The sequence below is a fragment of the Camelus ferus genome, chromosome 28 (assembly GCF_009834535.1).
Source record: "Camelus ferus isolate YT-003-E chromosome 28, BCGSAC_Cfer_1.0, whole genome shotgun sequence".
Taxonomy (NCBI): Eukaryota; Metazoa; Chordata; class Mammalia; order Artiodactyla; family Camelidae; genus Camelus; species Camelus ferus.
In genome coordinates this window covers 4,366,905-4,391,820 of record NC_045723.1, presented here as the reverse complement: position 1 = coordinate 4,391,820, position 24,916 = coordinate 4,366,905, and the positions used below count along the sequence as shown (strand labels likewise).

Genomic DNA, 24,916 nt, shown 5'->3' with positions numbered 1-24,916 from the left:
TGGAACCTGCGCGTATGAAGCGCTAACTGTATTTTGTGCAGACGGTTCGGGCAACTTGTGGAAGAGCAGTTCAGCCAGGTTCTTCTCTCTGACTTGTTTTAACCCAGAATTGATCCCAACTTCCTCCCACTCCCAATTCCTCATCTGCTGTTGACTTTGCAACTGTCACCATCATCCGTCTCTAGACTTTTTTTCATCTTGCAAAACTGAAACTCTGTACCAGTTCAACAATAACTCCTCATTCTCCCTTTTCCTTGGGATGAGTTTGATGACTCTAGGAACCTCATACAGATGAATTTGTATCGTATGTCCTTCTGTGACTGGTTTATTTCACTTTGCATAATGTATTCAAGGTTTGTCCATGTTGTAGCCTGTGTCAGAATTTCCTTCCCCTTTTAAGAGTGACTAATATTCTACCGCATGTATATACCACACTTTTTTGTTTATCCATCAATCTATTAGTGGACACTTGGATTGCTTCCATCTTTTGGCTGTTGTGATTAGTGCTGCCATGAACACGGGTGTACTAGTAACTGTTCAAGTCAGTGTTTTCAGCTCTTTGGGCATATGCCAAGTAGAATTGCCAGATCATATGGTAATTCTATTTTTAATATTTTTAAAAATTACCATTCTGTCTATCACAGTGGCTGCTCCAATTTACATTCTCATCAATAGTGCACAAGAGTTTCAATTTCTCCACATCCTTGCCAACACTTGTTATTTTGTTTTTTGTTGTTTTGACAGCAGCCATCCTAGTAGGTGTGAAGTATTATGTCGTTGTGTTATTGATTTATATTTCCCTAATGATTATTGATGTTGAGCATCATTTACATAGTTGTCTTCTATCCCTAGTTTCCTAAGTGTTTGTTTTTTTTCATCAAGAAAGGTGTTAAACTTTGTCAAATCCTTTTTCTTCATCACTTGAGATGATCATGTGTTTTCTCCTTTCATTCTGGTAATGTGGTATATTAGATTGATAGACTTTTGTTTGTTGAATCACCCTTGCATTCCAGGAATAAATCCCACTTGGCCATAGCATATAACCCTTTCAATTTGCTGGTGAATCCAGCCTCCAGTATTTTGTTGAGAATCAACATTTTGTAGTTTTAAGCATATAGGTCCTATACATAACTTGTTAGATCGATGCCTAATTCACAACACTGAGTTTTAAAAATTTGTTTCTGTCCAGGTATTCATTGCTTATACATAGAAATTCAAATGATTTTTGTATGTTGATCCTATAACCTTTCTAAACCCATAATTCTTAGTTCTATGAGGATTTTTTATTTGTTTGTTTGTTTTGTAGATTCCTTGGGATTTTCTAAATAGACAACAATGTCATATATAAATAGAGACTGTTTAATTTCTTCTGTTCTGGATGTGAAATAATATGCCTCTTCATTTCCGCCTCCCTGCCTTAATGCACTGGCTAGAACGTCCAGTATTGTACTAACTGGGAGTGTTGAGACCAAACACCACTGCTTTATTCCTGATATTAGGGGAACGCATTCCTTCTTTCCCCGCCATGTACGATGTTAGCTACAGGACTTTACAGGATTTTTGTGGCTCTTTACCAAGTTGGGTGGAGTGTCTTATCAATGTCTATTAGATCCTGTCTGTAACGAGTTGTTGAGCTTTTCTGTATGTTCTGAGTTTCTGTCTAATTATTCTATCAATTGTGGAGAGAGGGGTTTTGAAATCTCCAACCATAATTGTGTATTTGTCTTCTTTTACTTTCAGTTCTACCAGTTTTTGCTTCACGTATTTTTCAGTTCTGATGTTCGCTGCATACACATTTAACAGTGCAGTATCTTCTTGGTGGACTGACTCTTTTATCATTATATAATGTCCTTCCCTGTCTCTGGTGGTTCTGTTACTCTGATGTCTACTTTATCTGATACTAGCCACTTTTGCTTTCTTTTGATTAATGCTTGCATGATATATTTTTTCTAGGTAATACTAGAAACTAATAAAACAGTTCAGAGAGACACACCCCAAAATGCCATAGAGAAATCAAAATGATATTCTAAAAGAGGCTCAAAGAATGCACAGTAAGGTGAAGGAGAGAAAATAAACATGAAAAATGGAGAGAATGAAAATAAAATGGCAGTCTTAAGCCCTAATATATCAATAATTATACTAACTGTAAATGACCTAAATGCAGTCATTATAGATGGAGACTCAGAGAGTGGATTAAAACATGAACTAACTATACGATGTCTACAAAATCACACAGATAGCTTAGAAGTAAATGGATGGAAAATGTTAAATTGTAAATATGTAAAAAATACATCTATGTGTGAACACTTCACTCAAACCACTGAAACCAGTAGGCTGTGACAATACACACACACACACACACACACACACACACACACGTATATACAGTCTACTGGTGATAATAAACACAGTTATCCCTTTAACAACATGGGTCTGAACTGCATGAGTCCACTTATACGTGGCTTTTTTCCAATAGTAAATACTGCAATATGGTTGGTTGAATATGTGGACACAGAAGAAACTTGGATATGGAGGAAGTGCATATTTAGAGGGTCAACTATAAGTTTAATGCAGGTTTTCACCCCTGCAGAGGGTTGGCACCCCACGCCCACATTGTTCAAGTGTCAATCATATATCTTATCACAGTCTACTGGTGTTAATATTCCAAGTCAAGTTTTTACACCTCCCTCTACTCTCTGCTGTTCACAACCTAATTGTCTTGACTATGTTTCCTACGTGCATTTAGATCACATCAGACAGGAGTGCAGTTGTTGCTTCAATTGTCAAACATAACTTAGAAAACTCAAAAAGGAGAAGGAAGGCTGATGGAATTTTACTCTCTGTATTCTTTCTTCCTTCCTGAAGTTCCACAATTCCCTCTTTCAACACTTCTTTTCTGTTCAGAAAACTTTTAGCCACTAGTCTTCCAGTGACAAATCCTCTTGGTTTCCCTTCATCGAATATCTTGACTTCCTCTTAATTCCTAAGGGATATTTTCACTGGATACAGGATTTAGGGTTGAAAGTTCTTTCCCCCTCCAACACTTGAAAAACGTTGCTCTACTTGCTTCTGGCTCTATTTCCATGGTTTCTAATGAAAAATCTGTTGTCATCTGAGTTGGTTTTCCTCTACAGTTAAGGTATTACTTCTCTCTCATTGCTTTCAAGATTTTTGTCCTGTCTTTAATGTTCAGAAGTTTAATTGCGACGTGTTTTAGTGTGGATTTCTTTGGGATTATCCTATTTGTCATTAAGCTTCTTGAACGTGGAGGTTTACACCTTTTGCCAAATTTGGGAAATCTTTGGCTATTATTTTTTCAAATACTTTTTGAGCCCTGCCTGCCTTCTCCTCTCCTTCTGAGACTCTGATGACACAAATATTATATTTATCATAGTCCCACAGGTCCCTCCTCCTCTCCCTCCTCCCCCTTCTTCTTTCTTCTATGTTCTCTCTGCTGTTTAGATTCAGTTCACTTTCCTTTATGCCTATTGTTTTATCTTCCAGTTCACTTATCCTTTCCTCTGTCCCTTCCATCCTGCCGTTAACTCCACCTGCTGAGATTTTTATTTCAGCTACTGCATTTTTCAGTTCTAATATCCCCATTTGGTTGTTTATATTTACTGTTCCTCTGCTGAGACATTGATTTGATGAGACTTTCTATTCTTTTGCTTCAGGCATGTTCGATATCACTCATTAAAAGATTATGATGATGTTTGCTTTAAAACCTTTACTGGATAAGCAGGTGTCTGCGTCTGCTGATTGCCTTTTTTCATTCAGTTTGAGATCCTCCTGGTTCTTGGTAGCATGAGTTTTTTTAATTGAAACTTGCACCTTTGGGGTATTGTATTAGGAGACTGTGGGTCTTAGGCAAGCCTTTTCTCAGCCAGCGTACTGTGATTCTCCTCCAGCAGAGGAGGGAGGAGTGTATTGCAGCCTCGGTTGATCACCAAATGGGTTAAGTGCTCCTCGTTACTGATGGGTGAATGTGGAAGTTCTGGCTCCCCACTGGCCTCTGTTGATATCACCCTGGCTGGAGGACAGGAGATCTTCATTTCTGCTCCCCACGTGCCTCCACGGACACCTCTGGTGGGGAGGTAGGGGCAGACAGTGGCTTCATCATCACTGGGTCGTTCAGAAGGTCCTGCCGTTCCGTCTGGCCTTCTCTGACGCCACCACGGCAGTGGGGAGGAGGAGTGGTTTGCTCTGCCAGGGGAGGGAGGGGACCAGGCTCCCCAGGTGGTCTCCAGCAACACTGTACTGGGGTGGCGGTGGGTGTGGCGGAGGCCTCCTCACAGCCGCGAGGAGATGAAAACGCCAGCGTCCTCCCAGCCTCCTCGGACACAGTCCCACCGACGGGCTTGAATGGTCTCAGAGCCTGGTGACCAGGGGGTCTGTGCTTCCCAGTGGCCTCTCCCAACATGATGGTGGTGCAGGCCACAGATTTTTCTGTGGTGTTTGGTTGAATTAGGGTGATTACCGTCTGAACGTTTTCTGTCTTGCCAGGGCTGGCCCTTCCCTGGTCCTTGGGCTCTTGGCCAGGGTAGCTTTCTTCGTTTTGGTCTGCTTTTATGAGCTTTCTCTGTTGCCAGTTTCTTCAGCTCCAAATCTGGGTTATGTGAGGCATAGAGAAAACCCAGAGAACTTCCTGCCATGGCGTTCATTCCTCAGGTCCCGAGGTCTGCTTTCAGAGTTTTCTTATGCTTGTTTTATACGTAAAGCCACTGTTTTGTTGTCACTGAACTTAGCAGAAAGAATAGGGATGAGTGTGTCAACTTCACCTCCCTGGAAGCAGAAGCCTACAGTTTGTGACCATCATATAAGCGGGTTTTGTGTTTCATCCCATCTGAAAGCCTTTCACTCTTAATAGTAGGTTTGTCTCATTCATGCAATGCATCTTAATCCTGACATTTCATGTTATGTTTTCTGTGAAAGAACTTCCAAAATATCGTACACTAATCAAACAATTATCAGTAGGTTGTTCCTTCCTATCAGGCGAGGGTTTCAAGAACGCACCAAGCTGTCTCATCCCAGCTCTGTCCTTTCCACAGTCCTAGAAGAGCGAAAGATGGAAAGATTTTCCCAAAGATGAAAACATTCCATCAGGAGGCCCCGAGAAGAAGCAGCAGTCTGCTACCAGTACCCTCATGCGGGTCATTTTCCTGGCATTTATTGCAAAACTAAATGTCTCCCTCCTTCCTCTTCTCCTCCCCTTCCTTCCTTCTTGCGAGCTGACTGTGTCCCAAGCATCTTGCTGGGTCCTAGGAGAGGGAGGGGGTAGATCTAATCAGCCTTTCTCTTTTTTCCTCTCTCGAAGTCGATATCCATGGTGTGTGTGTGTGTTTCAGCAGACTTTTGAACATTATAAGATCAACCCAAAAGAGACCAGCCAAGAATTAGTAAGGGCAAGAGGAAGAGTTGGGCAGGTCCAGGGAGCAGCAATCTTCAATCTCATAACATTTCCAGTTTCCCATCGGGGCACGAATGTGCTTGGTTGCAGCGAGGGGAGCTGTGTGCCTGTGAGTGCTGAGCTTTGCCATCCCGCCCTCGTCAGCCCCATCCAGCGTGAGTCCCCATGTCATTTTAGTGCTCACGTCCCCTTCACCGTGTGCTGGGGAAACCACTTGGTAATTCTGCTAACGTCTAGTAGCCTGGACTCATATCACCGAAACTCCGTGATGGAATTTCTCCATATTCTGGGTAAGTCACTCAAGAGAATTCTCCTGGGCACTTCAGCATCTTGACCTCTTTATTTAAATGGCAAAATGACAAGTTTGGGGCCAGGTTGTGTTTTCTCCTCCCACTCACTCTGCTTCCCTAGGGCCAAATTTTGCTCTCATTTTCCAACAGACAGTTGTCACCAAACTCTTCAGATGTTCTTATTTGTCTCCAGCGATTTCCTTTCCTGCTCACCACCCTGTCTTCTAGAACAGCCTGAAATGAAATCTGCCCCTAGAGCTGTGCACGGAGGACATGGAGGGGAGAGTGGGACTCCTCCACACGTCCCGGGCCAGGCTTGCAGGACCGAGAATTTCCAGAGGGTGATGCTCGCCGCACTTGGGGAAACTTGCTGTTGTTCTGAACACTGGGTTTCTGCTCTCCATCAGGTTCTCCACTCAGATGTCTACTTAGATGCTTGATGAAGAAGCGTTAAGGGCAGAGCAGGTGTAACGTTCCACATGCTACTGCCATCGGTCCCTGCGATCATAGGCTCCTCTTCGGTGGTCAGGCACGTGTAGAGTGTGCACACGATGGTGTCTGGCCTGGAAAGCCGCTGGTCCATTTCCCCCGACAGGAGAGCTTCGTGGAGGAGGTGCATGAAGTGCAGACGCTCAGACAGCAGAGCATGCCCTCTTCTCACGTGGCAGGAAATCCCTCTGCCTTTCCCCTCCCAATTCCCCACCACTTGTCTCACTCTCCAGCTCTGGCCCCTGGCCTGGAGACCACGCTCTCAGTACAGTTCTAGAGCCACTGTGTACTGAGGATGGCTTCTGCTGCATCTGACTTTGCCATTAACCTCTGGAGGTTAGGGTAGCCTTCCAAGCCAAAGGAAGGACTACTGAATGCTGGAATTTCAGGAGAGCTGTAGCACATTGGGGAAACACGCACCGCCAACAAGAATGGAAGCTTCTGGATACCTCTGCCCTGAAGAGGCAGCTGTCTTAGTCCCCTCCTGTGGCAGCCAGCTCTCAAGACACGCGTCAGTGCACCTGAAACATTCTATAAATGGAAACCTCAGCACACAGCCTCTCGCGCTGACCCCACCGGTAAGCACGGTGGAACCCACACAGTTGGTTAAATTTAATCTCCTGCAGAAACACAGAGACTTAGCACAAATGCCACCTCCTCTGGTGAGTCTTCTCTAAGCCTATGCTGAGTTGGGCACCCCGGCTGAGGGCTCCGTTAGCCCAACTTTCCAACCTCTCAGCACGCAGCCCACTCCAGCATGCTTGCTTATTGGGGTGCAGGGAAGTGCCTGTCCCATCTGTTGGCCAGGGAGCTGAGGGTGAGGGCCGGGTCTTACTGCCACCCCCAGGGCCTAACACAGTGCCTGGCATGAGTGGCCACTCATAAATGTTTCTGAAGAGGGACTGTGTTAGGTATGTGCAGACAGTCAACAAACTGACCCTTCTGTTCACTTATCATGGAGCCGAAAATTCTACCATTAGGTATTTATTTCTTTGAGTTAAAAAGTTAGTCCTAAGCGCCAAAGATCCCTTTCCAAAATTAAAGTTTCATCAAGAGAGATAACTGTCGCTGAGATTTGGGGGGAGAGGGGTGGATTGAGAGGAGCCCTGCAGAACCTTGGTATAAGCTTGGAACCTGTGGGGAGAGAACCAGGAGGCATTCCAGGGCCTCAGTGGCACAGAGGTGGAGAAACGAGAGTAAACTATTTATGGCTGGGACACTATGTCTGAAACTGGATTTTTATGTTTTCTCTTTTCCCTTATTAAATATATTTGAAAAAAACTGAAACATTCTTCTAATGAGCCAGGTAACTAGAAACACATTACCCGGTACCTGGCCTGTGACCGGTGCTCAGTGAACACCGTGGACCGGCTGTCTTGGAACATCGTGGGCCACATGCTCGCTTCTTTCTGTGTGACTCTGGCTTTCAAGGAGCAGGAAAGACAGCAGGAAAAAAATAGGGGATGGGACTTCATCGCCGCGGACCCCACCACCCTTAACAATCTGGGCCCACGGAGTTCAGAGTGGAGACTGACACGCTTCATCCTGGACTGGGGTTTTGGAGAGGCAGTCAAGCCCCAGAGAAGAACCCTGAACCCATGATGCCTGAGTGGGGGCTGTGGGCACAGGGTGGCGCCCGCACAGCATGCTGGCTCCTGCTTCCTGCTCCGGGGCCCAGGACCCTCTCAAAGGCCACAGCGGGGTCCGCGAGCAGGAGCAGGGCCGCCTGCAGAGAAGAGGCCATCACCGTTTACCCTGCACTCAGTGACAGGTGCTTGCAATTAACTCTTGGTTGCGAGGTCTGGTGCTTAAACCAGCTACCACCTACACACGTTGAGAAAAGGAAGAGCAGTTAGAATGCAGGAAAGAGGGAAAAACCCCACCTCGCCCACTTGACAGGCTCCAACGGCTGCTGCCAGCCGCCTGGGAGGCGGGGACAGTCCCCTGTAAACACCCTGCTTCGAGGCTGGGGTGGCCGCGGTGAGCACCCCCTCGGAGCTGGAGGCGCAGAGGTCCTTCTCTAAAGCACAAAGGCAGACCCTGCCAGGATGCAAGGGCCCTTCCCGAAGCAGAACGCAGCTCCCTGGTCCAAGCCGCACGGAGGGAGCGGGCAGGGTGAGGAGAACTGTGGGAGAAGCGAAGCAGAAAGAATCTTTGTGACAATGACAATTTAAGGAACACTCGATAACCAGCTTGCTGGGGTGTTTCTAAACCTTTGAGGGGAGGTGAGTCAGTGGAGCGGTCATGTGGAAAATTCCCTTTCTCCTCAAGGCCCTGCCGTTCCCAGGCTAAGGTAAAGTCATTTTTTTGTTGTTGTTAAAACCCTTGTTCCAGACAGGCCAGGATTCCATCAGGCTAGGAGAAAAAGCCTGAGTCTGGGGACAAGTTGTATTTTGTAAACCTGGGGGACGGAAGGGTTGGGCCACATCATTCGCTCGGGGACTTTGGGTTTCAAGAAAGACTCAAATGTGTCCAATTTCCTAGAACATCATTAGACAGAGAAAAAGCCCAATCTGGCCAGACCACAGTGGTGAGGGAGGCTTGGCATCCGTCCTTCCGTATCTGCTCGGTCTCCCCTGTGCATTTGAGGGCAGCGTGAATACTTGGCAGCTCGTAGGAGGTGCAAAGGAAGCTTCGAGCAGCACTCCAGCCCTAGTCGGTCTCTGCAGGATTTCTGGTCTAGTGCCGTCCACTCTGCTGGGCCCCTGCACCCGCCCACTGGGCAGAAGCAGATCCTCAAATTCCACTGCTCGTGTCCTCAGACCAAAGCATCATCCGCCTCGCCACAGAGTCAGCCCCTTGGCCGATCACCCGGAGAACGGCTGTAGCATCATTGCGGCTGCTGGTGTGACAGCCCCGCCAAAAGTCTGCCATCTGGGGAGCAGAGATTCAAGACGGGTCTATTTATTTTCGTGCAGGCAGCTTGGCTTTTGACACCGTTTCCTACAGTCACCGTGGTTTGATAGAGGATCTCACCTACAGAAAGGCCGACCTTGAACTTCACATGGTGCCTCCAGCCAGAGCCCTGAGGCAGAGTGGCTGAGCCAGGCCTGCACTGGGGGCTGCAGTGTGGGGAACATTCCAGGCACTCGCTCAGCATCCCTGGATGTGGGGAAGCCTTGCTCTGAGCCAACCCTCCAGTTACAGAAGTTCAGCCGGAGCACCTTCAGCTAGCCTTTGCGCCCTGGCCGGGGCTGGGGGCAAGGGGGGAGCAGCACTGACCAGGAAGGGCCACTTTCCCCAGAACATCCTACTTGCTTTTCCAAGGGAGGCAGGGCGACCCAGTAGGTGACGGCCTCAGGATGTTTTTGTCCCAGTGAGGATCTTCGCTGGGTTGCTGTCTCACCCACAACCTGCTGCCAGGTGTGAAAGCAACTCCCTGGGCAACAGAATAAGGGACTATGATCATTTGTATCTGATTTAGAAAATGATGGTCGGCATGCAGATTGGCAACAAAGGGCCTGTCTCATTGCCAATTTCCATCACTGACAAGAGGGCACACGTTTTAAGAGGAGACAATCCCGGGATGGGGAGGTGGGTGCGGGGCAGGGAACATCTGGACCAAACACTGAGAGCAAAGCTTGATCGGCAAGGCACAGCCATTTGAGTGAGGAAAGGGTTTTGGAGTTTTTGATTCAAAAAGAGGCTAACCAGATGCCTGGGTTTGCCTGGATCAGTCATGGCTTACACCTGTCAGCCAAGCTGACTTTTGAATGGTGCCTCCCTTCACTCTCAAAAAAAAAGTCCAGGTTTGCTGTGATCTCTCTATTCCAAAGGACAGAGAATTAGGGCTGGAAACTAACCCAGAGAGGGACACGCAGGATATGGGGCTCCGAGAAGGTTCACTTGGCTCAGCCCGAAGGAGAGAGGCAGGCAGCAGAGGACCAGGCTGACTCATTCTCAACCGTGTCTAGCATCACAGGCTTGTTGATAACGTCCAGGCACAGGTCGGCAGAGTGTGGATGCCAGATGGGTCTCTGGAGTAATCTAGTTCACTTCCTCTTTTGCCAGAAGAGGACACTAAACGAGATCAAAGTCACCTGCCCAAGGTGTCATGCTGGCTCCTGGCAGAGTGGAGACCAGGTCTGCCCCTGCAGGACCAAGTCCAGGTGCTCTGTTTCGGGACAGAAGGAAAGGGATGACTCTGAAAGATGCCGCAAAGGATAATGGATGGGTCTGGTGTGGCAGCCCCTGGACAGGGTCATGGATTGTGCCACGGTTCTGAGGCTAAGGATGGAGGACGGAGACCAGAGATGGGTGAGGTTCAGACCTGCTGAGCATGCCTGGGTGTGGGGCTGGAGCTCAGGTGAGATTTGGAGCCACAACAGAGCAGAGAGCGGAGCAGGAGCTCTGCAAGGCAGCGACAGCAAGGACCAAAGAGAGTCACTGGCAAGTAGAACCAGGATGAGTGAAGAAACAGGTTAAGTAGGGGATGAAAAGCGAATGGGGTCATAAGTAATTTATGGAATCTAAATCTCTTCTGTGGTTCAAAATCGCAGTGAAATCCCCCCTGAGAGGCAAACCCTAGTGACAGCTGTACCTGCCCCTCGGCACCTCTTTCCCAGCTCCTTGACAGGGATGCAGCGGTGGGAAAATCCTCAGTCATCGACAGCCTTGACCTCTCTTTGATATCTGGGGAAACTGAGTCACAGAGAAGCCAGGTCCCTCCTGTCTGACAGTCCTTTCTACAAACAGGCTGCAATTCACGACGAGCCACGAAAGTGATTCCACCTGCCAGCCACAACAGTGCCCCTGTGGTTACATCGGTCTTACTTCCCGTGTGGCTCTGGTGTGGCCGAGGCGGTGGATTTTCTGTGAATCTGCTCATCTGGGTGGAGGTCCCAGAGGAAGCCCAGCCTGAGGGTCCAGAGCCCTGGCTTGGTGGCCCCAGGTCTACTGCCTGACAATGAGCAGTCGGTGGCAGAGGCCACCTCTCCTCCTCCCTGCCCTGCTCTTCCTAGTTGTCCCCTGAAGCCTCTGGCCTCTGCCATCTCCAACACCTCACACTCTGGATCTGTTTTTCCAGGGGTATCAGACCCTGGCTTGACTGCTGAGTGCTCATCTTTTGCATCTTCCCTGCCGTCTGTGTCTAGAGCGCCCCCACAGGTCAGAAGGAGGTATCGGTCCTCAGGTCTCACTTATCTGGGACCGTGTAGGGATGCAAGGACATGCATGCCAAATATTATTTTGTAAAACATCATAGTCAGTCTAGACCTGCCTGTTTTGCCTGCGACAACTTTTCACCCAAAGAGGTGGAATTAAGTATTTAAGTTGGTTGCAGACAATCTATGAACTGAATTGCTCACCCAAGTAAACATGAACTTGACCGCAGGCTGATTGCAGTCAAAAGGATCCGCTGTCACCCTGAGCAAGTTCTCCCACATAACAATCGACAGAAATCCTGCACACCACTGTCACACCCACACACGGTACTCTCTGATATGTGACATTAAAAAACCTCAATCTCCTGAAAAAAAATCATAAAATAGTTTCAGTCTATACGAACTGAGTGCAAGGCTTTGTTTAGTGAAACTTCTTTGATGATGCTGGTTCAAATATCTTCAAATATTGAGAAACACCCACAGACATCGTCCCCGGCTGTCAGTCACACAGTCTGCAGAGAGCAAGAGGGAAGCCGTAACCCTGCTGAATGTCACTGGAGTTCGTTTCAGGACACCGTGGGCTATCTTTACCCTCTCCCACCTGCAACTGTTAGTTTCCAACCAAATGTTCCAGAGGAGCCAGCCTGGGGCAGCGTGAGAGTCGGGCGGGAGGAGGAGGAGGCTCTGGGCAGCATCTCCTGCTGCCCTCTCACTACAGACATGAAGAAGCTCAGAGGCATCCCACGTGGTGGGGGCCACAGGGACCGCTCCACGCGGAACTGGAGGTCTGGTCTCCCGCGCCGGCCCCACGCTCCGCCCTCCCTACCCCGTGCCCCCTCTGGGACTCGCACCGAACCTCCACGCGGGGCTCGTCGGCAGGACCAAGCGGCCCACAGGAGTTGGTTCAGCCCACAGGGGACAAACGGAGGAGAGATGAACAGCAAGGGGAGAACACAGAGAAACAAGGAGGAGGAGGTGGCGGGAGAAAACACTGGACGGAACGGGAAGAGAAAGTCCAAGGCTCCATGTCCCCGTCACCTTGACTAGTGACTGGAGTAGAGGTGAATGTCTGGGGCCCAAGAGCTGCCTCAAGGTCACAGCAACACAGCCTATACCTGGAAGGAAAGGTCCCTGGGGAACGGCCCTCAGGGGCAGGGAAATGGGAGCTCCATGTGGAAAATCTCAAAATACCAAGAAACATGGATGTGCCTGAACTGATGGCATTCAAAGGCGGTGTATTAGACTCTGGGGGACCAGCGCTCCCAGGCGAAAACAGTGTTGCGTATCAGCGCTTCTTTAGGATAAGATCAACATCACTGAAAGTTAAAAAAAAAAAAAAAAGCAGACCAAAAATATCAGGTCTTAGGCAAATGAGTTGAAAATCCCTTCTAGTGACACCCTATTTTTTCCACCCATTTCTAAAGTCAGAGGACACCTGGTATGGTATTTAGCTAAAGAAATGCAATTCCTGGTCCATGCGGTTTCCTGACAGTACAGCACTGAAATGACATCACGGAAATGCAGATGCCTTTAGGTCTAAGTACAGTTTCTAGGTGAAAATGTGAGTCTTAGTCACCGGTGGAAAAGGGTGTGTGTACCTTTGTGCTTTGCTGGTATCTTCTGCTTTCTGCCTTCAAAGACTAGATTGTAATTAAATGCGTGCAGGCTGCTGGCCAGCTTTCCTATGCTTTGGCTCACCTAGATGTGCAGCCGAAATGTAGGTTAGATCACACTCCTGCTCCTTTGTCATTTGGAAGGCAATTAAGCAACGGTTACCAAGAAAAAAAAGAAGTCTGTCTCCCACTCAAGGGCAGGGACTCTGTGCCCTAAGATGCCCTTTCCCGTGGTTCACAAGAACAGTCTCATTTGTGAATCGTGCCCCACGGCGACGGAAGTGAGGATGTAGCAGACACCCAAGGTATGGAATCCTTTGTCTTAATTAAAAAGTATGGTGAGAGCCGTGGAATTTGGCCAAGCCTCATAAATCTGCTCAAAGAATCCAGCCTCTGTCAGATAAGCTTACAGAGAACCAACTGAGCCCTCTGGAGAATTAAAGAGATTCCTGGCTCTTCGCGGACGCCCACTCTCCCGTCGCTTTGCTGTGCTCCACAGACGACGGTGGTGCTCATTAACCAGCAACCCTCCTACCCGCCGATGACAAGTTTATCCCTCAGGAGCACAAAACTCAGAGATGATAAATTTACTCCTGCTTGAAAAAATGAAACTCTCCTCAGGGCGATAAAAATGCTGCGAGCCTGTAAGGAAATCTGTGCTTTGTGTCATAACGTACCTTCTTCAACAGAGCCTGGTCCTCTTGGTCGGGGCAGCTCCTCACAGCCAGGGAGAACTGCTCTAAGGTAACTGCAAAGGAAGAAATGGGGAGAATGAGTGACCTCCCTTTGGACCCCCAGCCCCTCTGGTGGGGAGGAGGACACCATGGTGACAACAGATACAGGTGGGGTGCTATTGGTCTTGTCTTGGTGATAAGTTCAAGGAGGGCAGAGCCTGCCCCAGGAGGGCAGGGCCAACACACAGTGACTTCTCCACCACCACTGACCAGGATGATCACATCAGAGCACGCAGCCATTACCATCAGCAAAACTCCGTCCTAAACCGCGGGAGGTCCTGGGTTCAGCCAGTATATGGCCCATCCTGTCCCCCATGACCACACTCTCTGTCCCTTTCCTGTGACCACCATCTAGAGGACTCCCCCTGCCTTTGTAAATCTGGCAGTGCTAAACTTTCTATCTCAGTTTTCCATCGTGATTCCAACGGCTTTAAGTCTTCTCTTGGTATGAATGAGGGGGCCCCAGTGTTGATTCAAGCCAGTGCCACCAACTCCCCCAGATACTTCAGGTCAACTTCCCCAACCATTTTTCTCCAACAGAATGGTGGAGAGAAACCAAGAAGGTCTGCAAAACATATTTTAACCATCCATTTTAATGGCCATGAACGCTCCAGGAATATTAACTAGACAATCTACACAAATTATACTCCTCTATACAGGTGACCCAGAGCTCTCATTAAGGCCCACTCCTGCGAGCACCCCTTTCTATGTTGGTCTAAATCAGCACAAAAGCACAACTGCCTTCCACGTATGCTGTTTTAACCCTATTGTTTCACTCTCGAAAATGCTCCCATGATTCCCTGCTGCCCCCAGATTTAAACCCACTTCTTTCGACGGGTACTAAGGCTTTACCTGAGTGAACTCGAGAAACTGAGCCTCTTATTTCCAGACTCAAAGCTGCTTTCAGTCTTTCCCTTCACCGCTGTCTGCTGGGCTGTCTCACCTCTTGCCTCTGAGCACAGCATAGCTCACCCCTCCCGACCAACCACCCAAAGCCATGAGCATCCCCTGCGTCCAACCCACCCTCCTCCACAGAGCCCACAGAGACGCGGAGCGCCAGCCCCGGGACCAAGGGGCAGTCTGCTTCCCCTGTTCTGACCCCAAGGTCTGGATGTCATGTTCACAAATGCAGGTATTTTAAAGAGAATTATATTAGCACAAATGAATCAAGAAAGTATTGTCTGGGATTTTTTTTTTAATAGTTTTCAATGTTACCTGTAAAATACAATTCTTTAGAGCGTTTTCATCTATGACCGAACTACTCTGCAGTCTTGACTGTTGTCAGTTGTATGCTGTCCTGATTTTTAATTCCAAGTCCCAGGCTCGTCATCATCCACCTGCCCGAGGGCATTGTGTTCACATCTCATTCCCACCACTATGCTGGAAAGCATCCCTGCACTCCTGGCCCAGAGCCTTGCACACAGGACATGCCGAAAACTTCGTCAGCAGATAAACCACAAGTATTTCCCCCCACTTCTTTGACATCTGCAAGAACTCTGCGCACAGAGGGGGAAAGCGTGGACTAGCGGGGACCGCACTGCTCAGGACAGGCAAAAGGCCAGTTTGGCCAGGCCCTGGGATGGGAACAGTAACGCGGTCTCACTGACATCTTGGAAGCCTTGATCCTAGTCTGAGCCATGGGAGCGAGATGTGGATAACCGGCCACCAAGTTCTAGATGTGGGCGGTTCCGGGGGGGGGAGGCTGCCCTGTGAGGCAGTGTGTGCCGATCTAGGCCTCGAGATGGAGGCCGTGTCCCTCTCCCCCTGCCCGTTTGATCTTCCTTCCCAGGGTCCTTTCCTACGAAGCTGGCTGCAAAGGAGAGCCATCTGTGGGCTCTGGCTGGGTCAGGGATGAAGTCACGATGGGGAGCTCACTCATCATGGACTCTCTGGGTAGAGCCCTTTCAGCCTGGGGCAAGCGTGGCCATTCACTCAGGAAGCAATGAGGGTGGAGCTCGGCTGGATTCCCATCTCTAGAACCCAGAGTCCTCCCACGTGCGGGGAGCTGCCCACCCTCAGACAGATGGGGCACCTTCTCACTTTTTCGACGAGGCCCCCGGCTCCCCTTGACCAAGGAATGCTTATTGGGGTCTGGTCCAGACAAGGAGGCAGACCGAGATGCAGCCAACGGTGGCGTCCATGTCACCCTGTCTTCCCCACTACAGAGAGCCCTCTCCAAGGGACCGCCCCACCCACCTGCGGGTTCCTCACACCTGCCCGGAAAGACAGCTCCGACAGTGACACTCAGCTGGAGGCCACCCCCAGCCCCTCACTGATCCATCCAGAGAACAGGAGTTGACCAATTTCAGAAACCCAAGAGCTGTGGACTCCAGGAGGGTCATGGGCAGGATGGCCAAGAGCAATGGCCCAGGGGCGGGGCATCGACTCCAATTTTCCATTTTGAGGGAGTCACCTCTCAATTTAACACGATGCTTATGCTCAGGACAGGAATGTCTCTGCCCTTCTCCTCTCTTGACGCCTTATTTACATGCCGCAAGTCCCCCTCAGAACCGGGTCCCCCTCGTGCCCTGCGTCCAAGCTGAACCTGATCCTGTCTGCTGTCTCCCTGGTGCCAGAGCCAGCCTCTCACTCATCAGCCTCCGAGTTTCCTCCCACCTCATCCTGCACATCGGATCCCCGTCAAGGTCCCGCAGATTCGTTCCCTGCAACGTCTCCAGAACCCCACCATCTCCTTTGGTCCTGTCGCTATCACTTCTGGGTTCGTATCTTCCCAGCTCCTTCCTGGATAGCCTCGCCCGGCCTCCCCTGGTCACAATTCCCCTCCACACCACAGCTGGAGGCGTCTTTCCAAAACCCCAGTCAGGCCATGCCTCCCTTGCTCTGACCCTTTCCTGGACCCCCACTGACTGTGGAGGTTGACAGGGAAGGCTCCTGCCCTTGGCCCACCAGGCTCTGCGGGACCCTGATTCCTACCCCAACGTCTGCCCTGCACCTGGGCCACAGCAGACCACAGGCGCTTTCCCAAACCACCCATGTATTTCATGCTCCCAGTCTGCTCTTCCTTCCACTTGTAATCCCTTTCCACCTTCATAATGCACATAAATCTTAGCCGTCCTTCAGAAATCAAGGTCTCTCCCAAACAGACATTTCTCCAGTGAAGACATACAGATGGCCAACAGGCACATGAAATGATGCTCAGTATTGCTAATATCACAGAAGTGCAAATCAAAACTAAACTAGTCAGAATGGCCATCATTAAAAAGTCCGTAAACCATCACTGCTGGGGAGGGTGTGGAGAAAAGGGAACACTGCTGGTAGGAATGTGGTCTGGTGCCGCCACTAAGGAAAACAGTATGGAGGTTCCTCAAAAAATTAAAACTAGACTTACCATATGACCCAGCAAGCCCACTCCTGGCTACATATCTAGAGAAAACTCTAACTCAAAAAGATACATGCACCCCAATGTCCACAGCAGCACTATTTACAGTAGCCAAGACATGGAAGCAACCTAAGTGTCCATCAGCAGATGACTGGATAAAGAAGATGTGGTATATATACAATGGAATACTACTCAGCCATAAAAATGAAATAATGCCACTTCCATCTAACATGGATGGACCTAGAGATTATCATACTAACTGAAGTAAGTCAGACAGAGAAAAATACCATATGATGTGTATAGGTGGAATCTGAAAAAATGAGACAAATGAACTTATTTTCAAAACAGAAACAGACTCAGACATAGTACACAAACTTATGGTTACCAACGGGGAAAGAGGGGAGGGATAAATTGGGAGTTTGGGATTAGCAGATACAAACTACTGTATATATATAAAACAGGTAAACAACAAGGGCCTATGGTATAGCACAGGGAATGATAGTCAATATCTTATAATAACTTACAATGAAAAAGAATATGAAAATTAATATGTATATGTGTATAACTGAATCACTACACTGTACACTAGAAACCAACACAATGTTGTAAATCAACTGTACGTCAGTAGAAAAAAATCAAGGTCTCAAATGCCGATCCCCTTGACCTGAACTTTGTGGGGAGCTGTGCAAACCCCACACAGTGGGTCTGTCTCTCCCATGTTCTCCCAAAGCACCTGGTCTACGGTAACCTTCATCCCAGCTCCTTGAGAACAGGGGCCTTTCTTACTGGATCTTCCATCCCCAGCACTTAACACACCTCCTGGCCCACAGTCGGCCTCAACACATGCTTGCTGGATGAAGGGTGGTGGATAAAGGAGCGAACAGAGTGTTCTCCATCAGTATTGTTTCTGAAGGACAGCTGAGGAGATACTGGATTCAGCTGGGGCCGGCGCAGACTTGCTCTTCACAGGACAATCCGAGTTTGAGAGACAGAGCAAGTCTCAACTTCCCCAGGAGGCCCTGCCATTTTGGCCCCGGAGTCCGAGGCAAGGCCTTGATCCCATTCCTTAGGACAAAAACGGTTTGCATGTCCCTTGCAAGAGGGAAGACCAGGGCAAACCAAGGTCAACTGCTCACAGCTGCAGCCGGTCCCGTGCAGCTGCGACTTGAGGCACCTCTGGTGCTTAGGACGGAATCTGAGTGTCTCCTTAACTTGCTGGAAAAAAACTTTTTCTAGTGATGATCAGAAAAACTCAACCACATGTCCATGGCCTGAAATGGGTTTGCATAAAATTTAATGTCTTAAACATCTCAGGAATTAAGAATGATAAGACATGCACAAGGCAAGGAACTGCACCAGGAAACTGTATCATGTATTAAGAAACAGCTACTTTAAACATTTTAAAAAGCCATTTTTTGATGCTGTGCTGTTTCCTTGGCTAATTTACTTTTTTGGTTTCTGCATTTTTACCCACCAGATCGCAGTAAGAAGAGGTTAGAATCTGGGTAACAAGTTCTTTTGGCTGCACTCTTGGACACAGAATCATTTTCACCTGTAATTATAGAAATCTGTGAAAATGTGTTCTATTTTCCAGGCTGCCAACTTGGAGAGAATTTCTGAGTTATTTTGGGGGAAAAAAAAAATCACAACATAGCTTCATCAATCTCTGTTTGCACCGAGGTTACATAAAATTTCCCCATCGAGGATTCAACAGCCACTTTGATATATCAGATCCGGGGTACTGAGTCAGTCAGGGAAGGAGAAATACTGATGAAATCCAATGAAAACCTTGCTTTTAGTTGTCTTGTGGAAGGCAAGTCATTTTCCCATCTAACATTCTACGCCACTTTAAGCAGATAACAAAACTTGTTAAACGATTATATCTCAGAGAATTGAATGCTTTTTTTTTTTTTTTCCAGTTCTCATGTTTCGGAGTAAAAGCCATCATTTTCAAGTTAATAGAGCATTATGTTTTCTCTGCAAACACATGCCCATAACTCATAAGCAAAGAGAGGGGTGAATTCACAAAAAGGAGACACGACGCTATTTTTCCTCCTGACATTTGGGATCTGCGATAGATTAAAAATGATGTTTTTATCTCTGGTGATTTATCAAACTCCAGACTTCGTAAAAGGTAAAGAGATGCACTGAAGAAAGACTACCTCATCGTGATGCTTCATTTTGACACTCTGGGTATCTCAAAAGCATGTATTTTGAAGATCTCCCCTCCAGAAACTCAATAGTTTCCAAGATTTACACATTTAATTCTTGTTTTTCAAACACACGTATGCGAGCACATGCCAGGAGACACCTTTAAAGAAACTGGTCACATTTGAAACACAGATTATTTATAGACAAAAAAAAAACTCAAAGAACTGAAAGAAAATCTGGTTGTCAACAGACAGTTGCTTTTTCTGTGTTTTCTCTGTAGCTCCTTTTGGGTTTTGTGTGGGTGGCTCATGTGAGCTCAAAGGTTGTTTGCTAAACGTTTTGTGAGATTAGAACATGTTGTCCTTTAAAACCTAAATGGAAGTTTATGTTTATTACAAATATGCTTAACTTTAGAATATGGGATCCTTTATATATATATAAATATAAATAAATAAATATATATATAAAATCATATGTAGAGTTGCTGTGGTATGACCAGATTTCCTATGCTTCTGTCTTTATTCACAATTTAGAAGGTCTTATTCTTAACCATATTCCTAACAGAAATCTCACAATATAGAGTTATGTGGCACAAATTGTTTCTTTCTTATCTCTTGTGTTATTTGCACCTGCCAACTTGCGCGCTGATTAACCTTATTTGGAAACGACAGGTACCAGGAGCTGCAAAGTCAGTGGGGACCGCAGGTCAGATCTTAGCAGTTCACCATATAAGGTACATTTTTTGATCACATAGTGGAGGACCAAAAACCACTTTTTTTTAAAGCAGGGAGGGCTTCTTCTTCTTGCCTCTTCAGCAATGCTCAGCTCCCAGGTTCAGGTCCGACAAGCACTGAAGGGCCTCCCCAAGGTGGGCAGATGGCAGCAATCTGCTGGGATCTGACTCCTGCTTCTGCTGTGTGGCCCTGGGCAACTTATGTAGCCTCTCTGTGCCTCAGCTTCCTGGGGTGGAAATTGGGTAGAGGGTGGTCCCTCCCACACTGCCTCGGTGTGGGGGTTAATGAGCGCTCAGGCCATCACATTTCCCACAGGGCCTGATACACTGAGCTCTCCTCATGTATCAGCTCTCCTCACGATTACAAGGCCCTGATGCTTCCACACCCAACCCTCACAGAAAGCCTGTGAGGGAGAAAACACAAGAAGCATCGTCCAGAGACCCAGCCAGGGAGAAACAGTCAGCTTTAGCACAGGAAAGGGCGTGCTAAATAAAAGACGAAGAAAATCTCCCCAAAGTTCAAGTTCGCTAGGGTGCCCACTCTCCAATGTTCACCTGTAGGAAGGCAAGTCCTTGGGCCTGGGTGGGAGGGCTCTTCTCAAGATTTGACGCTCAGAAGCCTTGGGGTCAGCCAGCCCCGGGGTGGGGTCCCAGATCCACCCTTATCTGTGGGACTCGAGGCAGCTGGTCAGCCCTGAGCCTCAGTTTCCTCAAGGGCTGAGCAAGGTTGTTGTGGAGACTGAAGAAGTGACAGGAGCCGCGGCTCAGAGGATGCGCCGAATCCACCAGGGAGGGAGGCGATCAGTCCCGTCGGCCAACATCCTGGAGCCCGGAAGGTAAGTGACGTTTTATTAGCGTCTGGGTCAAGTACAGCTGCTAAATTCTGTCCTTCACAGGCCTCTGCAAACAAATATCCTCCAGGAACCAGACTTGGCTCTCTCCTCTCATTCCCGCTTCCCGGTGCGATGGAATCTTCCAGGTCATCTATCATAAAACTCTCATAAACTGCCGCCTCCCTCAAAGAAGAGTGAATTAGTGGAGTCCTCTCGGGACCTCCCAGGTGACACGCTCCCGGGTTCTGGGGTGAGCAGGGTCCCCAGGGGCGCTGGCAAGGGCCGTGTGCCAGCACTTCTGGAGAAGACACCACTTGGGGTCTTCAGGTCTGGCCAACCCAGACCTCAAGCTCCCCTACGTGGCCTGGGGCTCCGGGGGAGACCCCCCGACACTGTGCTAATGGGAGCAGCCTGCGTGACGTCGCAGAAGGGCTCTTTCCTCCACCCCCGGGAGCCCGGGAGCCACGCTCCCCGGTCCCTGCTTTCCCAGAAGTGGGGACATTGGGAGTGTGGTCCAGCACTGGGCGCCTGCATCTTAGAACTTCCTCTCTTCCCGAGTCTATTTGCTGATGAGGCACAAAACGAAAATCCGACGTGGCAGAGTTGCATGCATCCCTCGGGGCTCCCATGCTGCAGCGCTCCAGGGTCAGTTTTTAAGAGCCATCATTTATGTAAGCATGAAGTTCCCGCTGCCTGGGACCTAAGACGGTCTCCTTTCCACCAGGCGCGTCCGCGCCTTCTCTCTCCCTCTCCGTTTCCCAACGTTGTGCCAGTTCTCACGTTCCTTCTTCCCAAATGTTCCCACCTCCTGGGCTCCCAGCAAGCGCCTCTCCGCTATCCCAGACTTGGGGCATTGGAGACTCAGAGAGTCCCACGGAGTACGCAGAACATCCCATCTGAGCAAGCCTCTCCCAGCCATCGTGTGCGCAAAAACGGAGCCACCAACTCCCAGGTGCACCTTCTGCTGGCAGGAATGATGGGTCTGAGATGTGTTCCCCCGCCATGTGACAGGTCAGAGATGACAAGGCCAGAGACGGTCCTTCTCTTCTCCAACATTGGGGCCTCCAACATGCTGGTCTGCTGGGATCTGGCAGCACATCGCACCCACTCTTGGATCTCCAGACTCCCCGTCCTCTGCTTCTGCCCGCATATGTAGTGAGCGCCAGACCAAGAGGAAGGGCGGCAGCAGGGGCAGCGGTCCCCGAGCTCCTTCCTCCCTCAGACCACCTACTCAGGGCTCACTAGACGGCCCTCAGCTCGTGCGCCCAGCAGAGGGTGTGGACGGGAGAGGCTGGCACACAGGCTGTCACAGCCAGCACAGGACCCGCGGTCCTCACACTCCTTCCCCGCCTGCCAGGCATCCGTCTCCAGCGGTAACAGCAGAACAGGGCAGAAACCACTATTCAAAGAACAAGACATGCTGACTTTCGACTTCTGATTCTACCTCAGAGGTCATGTCTGCCCTTCAAGCTGGGAGGAGCTGGGGTTTGGGGGAAACTTCTGGAATTGAATATAAGGGGTCGACAAGTTCCTAAACTCACACAGGACTTTTGGATGAAGTTGTGACATTTTATTTTTCTGAGCTCGCCTAAAGTCATGCACATTCAAGGAAGGGGTAAGTGTGTTCCCACAATTTCCTGGAAGATGAATGTCAAAGCTAAAACTGAATCAAGGTGAACGCAATTTATAGAAAGAATAGCCCCATTAACAATAGGGAGGAAAATGCTGATCTCATGACGAATACCGGAGAAAGCTCTCACAGATAAAAATACAGAAATAACGCTTTAATCCTGCATGTGATCACATTTTTATTAACCAAGGAAACCTTGTTTGGAAGCCAGTACATCCTTGAGGCGAGTCTGAAATTAATCCTCCGGTAGGCAGAAATCCACACTATTTATCTATTCTAACCATAATTACAGCCTACTCTTGATGCAAACATCCTAAATTATTAGTCACTTTAAGAACCAGAAAAGGGACTTCCTGCAGCATAAGGAGGACTTCCCAAGCTTTGAGAAGGAGAAAACCAGGAGATAATTCTGCACGGAGCTGGAGAATGCTGGAGGTAATTTATTTAATAAAAGTGCTTAGTTTCTCTTTTTTGTTGTTATTTAGGAACTGGTACACCTTTCGGGGTTCAGACGGCACCGTGCTTCAGAACTGCTATTTCTAGGGTGACATAAAAATGTATATCAAAGAAAAAGCGTAATTTATCATCCTAATGGTTACATACCACTTTAGAAACCACCAGAGACTGCTTAACATTTTTATTTTATTTCAGACGTGGTTTTCCTAAGTCTTCAGGTGACAAACGGATACTGATGCCAGAAGGCTTTTTTTTTTTTTTTCCCATTTGTTCCTAATAAAAATGGCTAGATGCGGAGTTCATTTTCATCTGGGGTGACGCTAAGGTCTGTGCCTTCACAGCCTGATCCTTCCCTCCCCTCTTTGCGATTCCATCAAAAGTCTCCAAAGGCAACATGTGGGCCCAGTCACCCAAGACAGATGGGCTCCGTCCACCTCTTCTCCCGGCCCCTCGAGACCTCTGCCAGGGGGGAGTGTGCTATTTGAACACAATGACAAGCCGACTAAATCTTCCCGGGTAGCGCGTGAGGTGCGTTCCTGCCGTTAGAATCCATCCTGTATCTGCACAAACCTCCTCATTGTGGATAGATTTCTCCAATTCAGAACCTTCCTCGGATTTCTAGATGCTGTCATGGAGTCCTATTATTTCTCTTGTGATTCTTATTTCCCTTCGGTTACTTTAGACAGCCAAACCCTCTTCGTCTGTCATCGAACCAGAGGCCAATTTCCTGAAAACAATCTCTTTTGCTTTGCATGGTTATTAACCAATAAAAGATTCAGAACTGACTTGGAATTCTTTCCTGCTGTGGCAACATCAAACCCGTGACATTTCTCCCCGGTGTTAAGACTTCAGATGTTGGAACCTACCCTGTTTAACCTTTCTCTGTTCCTTCCTCTCGTGGAAAATGGTCTAAATGTTCCACTTCAGTGAAGGCAACTAAGGTTTGTGTAGATGAGAAATTAACAACAATTTAAAAAGAAGTTTTATTGGACACTAACTATGGTCAAAGGCGAAGGTAAGGGGTTTCTAGTATCTTCTCAACAGCCCCATGGTGTAAATATCAAATTACCTACATTGTGTAAATGAAGGTGAGACCTGCAGTCCAAGCAGTTCATCCTCGTGTCCCAAGAAGGGCAAGGTCTGTGGTCCGTTCACAGGAGCCCAGAGGGAGGACCCCAGATGCTGGGGTCACAGCACCCTTGAGAACAGAGCCATGAAAATTTACACGAAGTGGAGGAGAAGCTCTGGGACATGCACGCCTTCCAATAAGGTGTCTTGAGTGCTATTTCACATCCCAGATGTGTTTCAACAAATCAGGAAGAAGAACCCACTGGCAGAAAAGAAGGGTGGTTTTTCCAGGGGTGAGTTAGGCACCAAAGGCACCCGGGCAGTCCGGGAAGCAGCCCCGTGGGCTCCAGGCGTCTGTGGCTGGAGAGCACAGAAGTCAGATCCCCCACCAAGAGCTGCCCAGACAGCCCACGCTCTGCACCTGTGTGACTGAATTCCAGGTGGAGCTGTCCCCACAGCGAGGACACGCATGACCATTCAGCAGCTGGCTTTGGATCTGTGATGAATGAACTGGCATTCTGGTTTCTGTATCTGTCACTTTTGAGTGCCATTAAGGAGAGTCAGTTCCCCAGAGCCTCATACACAGTGAGTGTGCAGACAAATTAAAATGTCTGCATCTGCAAATCAGGGAACCCCATCCTGTTCCTTCATGACTCATGGGAGAGGGAACATTCTGCTCTTTCCTTTACCTCCTCGGTCCCGCTCCTTCCTCCTCCTTCCCCTGCTGCCCCGGGGAGCAGAAGGTAGAAGTCGGAGTCTGGGACGTTGGTGAGGCCGTGGGACTCACAAGGCGTGGTCCCTGCGTGGGGGCTGGCCCTGGGTGTGGCGCTCCTGGCGACCACCTCCACCCCGTGATGGAAGAGCCCGCGCTCTTGGAGCGGTCACCTGAGCATTCTTGTTCTGTCCTCACTGTGGGCACGATCACCTCTGGTTGAGAACCACGGCTTTAAAAAGGCTGAACCAGTCCCTGGCTAACTGGGGGTTAGGGTTAAGTAGCTAGTTGTGCTCCTTGAAATCCTTCAGGCGGTTGTGACAGGGAAGAACAAATCTGACTCCATTAGATCTGTTTC

The 24,916-nt window shown here is 48.6% G+C and overlaps 1 protein-coding gene across 1 annotated transcript in view; it reads right to left on the bottom strand.

Moving 5' to 3' along the window:
• The window catches only part of ACOXL (acyl-CoA oxidase like), a 281,193-nt gene that overhangs the window by 32,343 nt on the left and 223,934 nt on the right, over positions 1-24,916 (bottom strand). Inside the window, exon 20 of the mRNA XM_032469554.1 lies at positions 13,579-13,649. Within this exon, the coding sequence (XP_032325445.1) occupies positions 13,579-13,649 (71 nt within the window). The remainder of the gene's footprint in view (positions 1-13,578; positions 13,650-24,916) is intronic.